Consider the following 7,905-nt stretch of genomic DNA (forward strand, 5'->3'; position numbering starts at 1 on the left):
ACACCTGGAGATAACTCAGCCTGATTTGCTCTGTGACCTTGTGCAGCTCCTGTACCTGCCACAAGCAGCATTTCCACATCATTAAGTGAGAGTTCATAAAAATAGTACCAATATGCTCCCGTGGTTTTTTGCAAAGTTTTATTCAGCTCTTAATATTTTTGCTCTTTCCAGTCTTGATTTCTCAAGCTCCTCTCATTTTTTTTTTTAACTACATTTTGTCTCTGTAGGAACAGACCCCATTTTTAACATCTGGTGTTGAAGGCATTAGGGTTTAATAGCTAAAAAATGCAATCAGATAGAGGCTACATCTTCTTATCTAAGTGCCTAAAGTTTTATTCAGCATCTGTATTTTTATAAGCTTTCCAAGACCTTGGAATGTGGTTTCAAAGCCTGGCAGGAGGATCTAAAGCAGATCTGTCCCAGAGCCATCTGTCCTGTGCAGGGCCAGGAGTGGGACTCGCTGATCCTTGTAACTCCCCTCCACCTCAGCAGATTCTGGATTAGGTTTGGAATTGCTTTTTGGAGAAGGTTTCTAATCTTATAACAATCATTCTGTGCCTTTATTTCTTCAGGCTGGTAGGGAGGAAGCTTTTAAAGAACATCAAGAAAATGAGTAGTGCTGGACATGAAAGATCAGATGGGTAAATTCTCATTGCTGCCGTGATTAAATCCCACTCCACAGTTTTAATGACTTATGTTTCATGGGTCAAATAGCTCCATAATTCATAACTGGATAATTCTCTGCCTGGTAAACTGATCATCTTTTAAATTACCCTGCTGTTGTATCAGTGAAGAAAAATCAGTAAAACCTATTAAAGATAAGATTATCTGAGTAGCTTTTAAACTGGAAATATCTCCTTGTGTGAGGAATGATTGTGCTTTTCACTCTGGTTGTCTTGCAGTGGGTTATGAAAGGCAGGAAAAATGCTGTAGTGAACTCAAAAGCAGGCAGCCAGGAAAGGTTCAGATGCTCCAAGTCAAACTGCAGGCAATAATTTCATTTATGAGACAGCAATCTCAGATATTGAGAGTCCAGTGTTACCTTGGTCTACCTGAAGTCTTTAATCCAGGTGATCACCTCATTATAATTTCCTGATTGTCCCTTAGTCCTTGTTAACTCTGAGACCCTTGTAGATATTTTCTTGCTCCCTGTGATTTGTTCTGCTAAAAATGTCCTTAATAATATATGGGAACATAAAAAAAAAAAAAAAGAAATCTATGACTCCTGCAAGGATTATTATTACATCAAGGGATTCCTTTAGGCACTTATCATTCTTTATGGGTTCATCCTCACCCTTGCATACAAATCAACCTCCTGCTTAGTATTCAGAGCAGGGAGGGAGCTCAAAGAAAATAGACAAAGGAGCACTTGGGTTGCTAATATTGGCTATAACACTCCCTAAGCATGGGATAATGGTTGGGATGGGAACATCTCCATCAATCCAGCACAGGTGGAAGGTGGGCATGGCTGAAGCCTGTGAGGAGCAGAAAAGTCTTGGGTTGACTCTCTATGGTGTGGGGATTATTGTGGCTGCTTATTGAGATATAACAGGATGATATATATATATATATATGATATAACACACGGAAGGCACAACTCAGGGGGATTTTTCATGTGTTGCAATGCAGGTGCTGCAATGCTGGAAATTCTCTCTCATATCAGCTGCAGTGAGCAAAAACTGACCTTAAAGGCTTCAGCAAATGCATTTGTTCTTCTGTGGACAGGGACAAAGAGACTGGAAATGCAGCTGGAACTATGGAGGAGCAGAGAATTAGGGAGCACAACTTGAGGGGTTGCAATAGCAGCCTACAGCTCCTCTCTGATCTCTGTCAGCAGGGACAGGACCTGAGAGAGCAGCTGGAGCTGTGTCAGGGAAGGCTTAGGTTGGATTTAGTGAAAGGTTCTTCCCCCAGAGGGTGCTGACACTGCCCAGGCTCCCCAGGGAATGGGCACAGCCCTGAGGCTGCCAGAGCTCCAGGAGGGTTTGAACAATATGCCCAGAAGAAAAAAAATTAAAATTATGGGGTTTATTTGCCATCTGATTTATTTTTGCCTGCTGGGGATGGGAAACCTTGCAAGCCCTTCCTCCTGTGCTACTCCCTCACTCTTTGGTGGGTTAAGATGTTGCTGAGCAAAGGGTTTCTGAAAAATCCATTTACTTTTTAATAAGTCTTCAAGTCAATGGACTGCCAGTGCTTTTTACAGGATTTGGAGTGAAATCTGTGTTCTCCTGCTCTCTGCCCACGCATGGGATATTCCCCTTGGTTCAGTTTAGGGAGTGGCTGTGTCCTGCTCTGTACACAGGATCAGGCCATGGCCTGAGCCGTGCTGATGTGCTGGTTTATCTCTCTTGCAGGACCTGGGCTTTCAGTGAGGAATACAGGGTCAGTCTGGAGTGTAAAGCTAATTCTGAGGGTTTTGCTGTTTACTCCTGAGCTCCCTTTGTGCACGGACTGGAGCAGGGAAGCAGCACTGGGGAAATTGAGTTATATCATCCAGTGTGGGCAGAAGTCCTGATGGTGTCCACATGGAGAAATACAGTTCCACAGAGAGAATGTGGCCTTAGCTGTGCTCCAGCAGAGCTGTCACACACCAGGAGCCAGCTCCTTCCTGCATGAGGGGTGCAGACCCCTGTCAGGTCCAGCTCTGCCCTCATCCACTGCCCTTGTCCCCCACAGGAGCATCCCCCTAGGCAGGGCCTGCCAGAAATCAGAGAGAAAGTCACAGATTCATGGAATAGTTTGGATTGGAAAGGACCTTAAATCCCATTCATTCCCTCTCCTGCCATGGCAGGGACACCTCCCACTGTCCCAGGCTGCTCCAAGCCCCAGTGTCCAGCCTGGCCTTGGGCAGTTCCAGGGATCCAGGGGCAGCCACAGCTGCTCTGGGCACCCTGTGCCAGGGCCTGCCCACCCTCCCAGGGAACAATTCCTGCCCAATATCTCATCTAAATTTATCCTCTTCCAGCTAAAGCCATTCCCTGTGCCCTGTCCCTCCATCCCTTGTCCCCAGTCCCTCTCCAGCTCTCCTGGAGCCCCTTTAGGCCCTGCCAGGGGCTCTGAGCTCTCCCTGGAGCTTCTCCTCTCCAGGTGAATCCCCCAGGTGTCCCAGCCTGGCTTCAGAGCGGAGGAGCCCCTTTGATCTGGGACACTGACCTGGAGAAATTCCACATTGCCCATTTTGGAGCATTTCTCCCATTGCCCTGAGGGGCTGAGCGGTGGGAACACAATGAATACGTCTCACAGAAAAACCCTTCAAATCCCTCTCCCTGATCCCAGTGCACTCCAGCAAGGGCAGGTAATGGCTGTGCCACGGAGTCAAATGAGGCTCTAATAGATGATGGATGAAGCTGGGGCTAAAGAGTCATTTCCCATCAGTTACCTGCTGGATTTTCCACAGAACTTTGCTCCCTGGGTCAAACAGCCAATTAGCTTAAACTGTCTGTAATTTGGTTGCCATTAGTGGAGTTGGGCTGTTCTCCCTGCTGGCTCTTTCAGAACGGCAGAGTTATCCTGCCAGAGCCTCACACTCCAGTGTTGTTTTTCACTGCAGATATGAAATAACCACTTTGTTGTCAGGCATCTCAGCTCCGTGCTGAAGGAACAACTCAGTGTCTGAAAGCATTTTCACAGTCCTGGGTGGCTCATGGTCTATTTACATCCCATTTCTGCTGCTTCTGACCTAATTAGATCCCTTAATCCTGCCAACCAAAGTGCTTCTCGCTGGATCTCCAGAGCGTGTCCTATCGATGACCATTGCATTTCAAAGAAAAAGAGTTCCATGCACAGGAAGAAATCTCGTGCCACAAGGACCACTTTGGAGAATCAAATTCTGTTTGATTTTTTTGGTTGTTGTTTCTTTTAACAGTATTCTCTGAACAAAAAAAAACCCAAAAAAACTCATCTCTCATTTTGCTGCTTCAGAGTAGCAAGAAAAACCAAAACCAAATGCATTTTCTCATCTTCTGTAATTGATTTTTACTACATCCCGAACACGCCTGGTGCCGTGCAGTTTATGGCTCTCTGTGAGAGAACACAGACAAATGTTTTTAAACTTGATTCTTTTCTGTATCAGGGAAAGAAAAAAAAACCCAAAAAAACCCAGCAAACAAATGGGAGCAATTTCATGTCTGAAGCAGAAGGAACAGATTGTTTCTGTGTTGCAGATGTGCCTTTTACATAAGGTTTCTGCTTCCCCTGAGGTACCCCTGAGTCAAGGATTCTGCCCAAAATAGGTTGGGATGTGAAGCAGCAGCCTCTGTCAGTTTGTCAGGAAGGAAGGGGAAGAGTCAGGTTCACAATTAACCACCGAGATATAAACACGAACTCAGCAAAGAGAGTCTTAATTAACTACAAAATCAAGGCAAACTCTATTTTTATTGCAAAGTTTCTAATGGGAAGCACAGCAAAAATGAACTTTATAAGCCTGATAATGATTTTTGTGAGTGTGGTGTTAAAGGGAGGGAGGAAATGTGGTTGAATTTCTTGTCCTGGGATAAAAGGAAGGACGGATCAGCCCTGGGAGCCATGGTTTGGAGTTGCCCCAGCTCCATAATGGAATGTTTTGTCTTGCAAAATTCCCAACAATGTCTCCCCGACCATCATGACACATCCTACTTAATATATTCATTGGTAGCTTATTATATAAATGAACATGTGCTAAATTTATCCGACTTTCTAATGGAAATTGTAAATTCAATTACAATAATTATCTACCTATCTCTGCTATTTCTTTCTGCCTAATTTGCTTGCAGAATCTGAGCTTGGGTAGGTTTTGAGCTTGTTATTTATAGCATATATATTTAGCTTCTTCTCATTGTATTTGCATTGTCTCTGCTTTTCAGAACCAGGTTTTCAGGGCTGATTTGATTGTTCTCTGATCAATATGAAGGGGCTCATTTGGTTGAGAAATGCCTTTGATCTAATTGAATTGAGAATTATTGCCAATAGAGTGTTATTTAAATTCCAAATGGATTTGCACAAATGATGCTATCAGCAGAGTTGAGTTTTTTTCCCTGATGATGAATATGAAGTTAAAGAGAGCAAAGCAGAGAGGAAAGTTTTCTATTTTGTGCTGTGTTTTTGAGGGGCATGTGGTTTATGGAGTTTGAAGGGAATGTCAGCTCTGTGAGATGCTGGATGTTCTGCAGACCACCAGCATTTCCCAGAGCTTTCCCAGAGCCCTTGCCTGGATACAGGACTGTAATTAAGCAAGTTTTCAAAGGTTTTGGAATCTTCAAATCACAGTTGACACTTATTCAGGTGCTCTAGCAGGAATTCAAGAGTTAACATGCCAAGTTAAGAAGGGGATTTGCTCAGGTAGAGGAAATATTTAATTGTTCTATAACACTTCAGAGGCAGATCAGCAGCGGCATTTTAATTAAAAACCAAACAAAATCTTCAGTTTTGCATGTAGTAAAAAAATGAAATTCTTATTTTATCTGTCTTTCATATTAATCTGTTGACTTTTCTGACTCAGAGATCATCACGTCCCGCTGGAAGTCAGGAACAAGTAGTACCCATTTGGAGCCTGATGTGGGATATCATGGAAACATTTAGGGTGGGAAAGGCCACTAAAATCATCCAATCCAATGTTCCCCCAGCACTGCCAAGGCCACCACTGACCCCTGTCCCCAGTACCAGGTGTGGATCCCTCTTTCCCAGGCAGGCAGGGAAATGCAGCTTTCCAGGCCTGGCTCCCCAGCTCTGGTGCCTCACTTTTGGTTCAGAGATTCTCACTCAGCAGCAGATCAAACCCAGTGGATTTCCAAGGTGCCAGAGAGCATTTTGAAGCTGAGGAGGAACCTGGGAGCTGGCAGGAAGAGCAGTGGTGCTGCTGGAAAGGCTGGGAAATGGAGAGTGGATGGAGCAGAATGGAGAGACAAGCCCACGGCATCCCTGGTTTGGGATCCCTCTTCCTTTGCCTGGGGAGAGAGTTGGGAGGAATGAGGAGAGGTGTAAAATGGATTGGAAAGTGGTGCTGTCCAGGTAGGATAGAGGAAAGAGAATCCAGCAAAAATCCAGCCTGCCTGGCTCAGCCAGTTTGCATTCCAAGCTTTCTCCTTAGCCTGTGATCAGTAAAACTGGTGAAATCACAGATTTTAACTCCACACTGGCTTCAAACCTGCTTGGGAGAGTGTATTTAATTACTTTAAAGTTTGTTTTTCTTCTACTCTTACTCATCTCTGAAAACTCCCAGTCATGGGGTTGCAGGAGCATCAGGAGCTGCTCTGAGCAGAGGAGAGAACTGAGATGTCCTCTCTTGTTTTTGGGACAGCACCTTTGGATAGCTTTGAAAAGGACCAGTTTTGGTTCTGTGCACTTCCATGGGGTTTCTCAGTTGTTTACATACCGGGATCTTCCTGATCCTGACAAACCATCAGGAATTTTGTCCAGCACTGAGGCATTGCAGGTACTTGGGCTGTTCTTGCAGAGGTGACCAAGGAATTTGGGCAGAGCTTGTCAGGCTGTGCCCATGTGGAGCCAGCAGCTGGAGCTGAGCTGGGTGAGGCAGGACAGGAACAAACAACTGGAAAAGCATCATTGGGCTTGGAGGAAAACAAAAGGCCCTGACTGGGGAGTGGGGGAGAATCTTAGGGAAAAACAAAGGCAGAGCAGCGTTGATGAGCTGTGACACTGCAGCACAGCCTCTGGGAAACCTGTGCTGCCTGCACAGCCAAAATGCTGGGAAAACCTGCCTGCAAACTGCAGTGTTCTCCTGCTCTGTCTGCAACAGATTTTATCATTTGAGTGTTTCAACATGAGGGAAAAAAAAGTCTTAATTTCCATAATGGCTTTTTTAATTTGTCCAATTAGCTGGTGATTCTAACTGGGGATGCTCTTCTGTTGTGAGATATGTAAAGTGATTTAAAATATGTGTATTTGAACATTCTGCTTTTCTGTTTGGAATATTTTAATTATAACTGTGTGTGTAATAGTAAATTGTGAGTTACTTATCTCTCTAAATGATTTTAAATTGTTTCTTTTTTTTTTTTTTTCCTTTAAATATTTCTGTTCCAACTGTGCAAAATCCAAAATATAATGAAAAAGCAACGAAGCCATTGCTTCAGCTTGGTTTTTAAACTCTGAGTGCCTAGAGGCTGAGGGCAATCAATACAGACCAAGAAATCAATATCCTATCATGATATAAAGTGGGGAATTATAAACTTCTCCAGTGCTTTCAAAAGATTTTTCCTGAAATATTGAGCTAATTAATCCTGAACTCTTGAGAGATTTTTTGTCACTGTCAAAAGTAAAAGTTCTATTTAAAAGTAATGGCTGAGAGCGTTGTGTGTTCACAGCAAATTCTGCAGGGAGAGATTTTAGGGAGGCAGAGGGCTCCAGACTTACCTGCTGCCTCTTGCACTCAGAGATGACACAGAAATGTCCCAGAATTCCATTCATTCCTAACCTGATCTGCCCAAATTGTTTTTTTCCAGCACCTGCCTCCTCCTCTCCCCAGCAAGACACCACCACCGCCACCTCCCAAGACGACACGGAAACAAACATCTGTCGATTCTGGGATTGTCCAGTGAAGAAGGAAGCGGGTTTCTTTCCAAAGATAAAGCTGTAACAATTCATTCCCCTAAGTATTTTATGGTCTATAATGTTTACCTCATTCAGGTGTGCAGTATCTAACATTTAGTGCAATGATAACTCCGTAAGAAATCCATTTCTCGCCATGTTGTCGGACCCAACACTACACCCCCCTGTTTTTGGGGTTATTCCCTCCCATAACTTGAAAGAAATCTGGATTTCTACTTGAGACTGGGAACTCCATCAACTGACAGAACCCTCTTCCTAAACCTTCTCCTTGCTTCTGGATAACGCCAGGCACAGAGCTAAACGTGGAGATTAAAATGAGAGCTGGAAATTTTGTACCTAAAGATTTTGGGTACCTCTGGA

General features: G+C 44.1%; 1 protein-coding gene across 3 annotated transcripts in view; it reads left to right on the forward strand.

Moving 5' to 3' along the window:
• Nucleotides 1-7,580, forward strand: part of DOCK1 (dedicator of cytokinesis 1) — a 265,225-nt gene extending 257,645 nt beyond the window's left edge. For all 3 annotated transcript variants that reach the window (XM_083866350.1, XM_083866352.1, XM_083866351.1), the window contains exon 52: nt 7,440-7,580. In XM_083866350.1, coding sequence (XP_083722476.1) covers nt 7,440-7,535 — 96 coding nt within the window. In that variant the 3' untranslated portion in view covers nt 7,536-7,580. The remainder of the gene's footprint in view (nt 1-7,439) is intronic.
• The last annotated feature ends 325 nt before the right edge of the window (nt 7,581-7,905 follow it).

The sequence above is a fragment of the Zosterops lateralis genome (genome assembly GCF_965231275.1).
Source record: "Zosterops lateralis genome assembly, chromosome: 8".
Lineage (NCBI taxonomy): Eukaryota > Metazoa > Chordata > Aves > Passeriformes > Zosteropidae > Zosterops > Zosterops lateralis.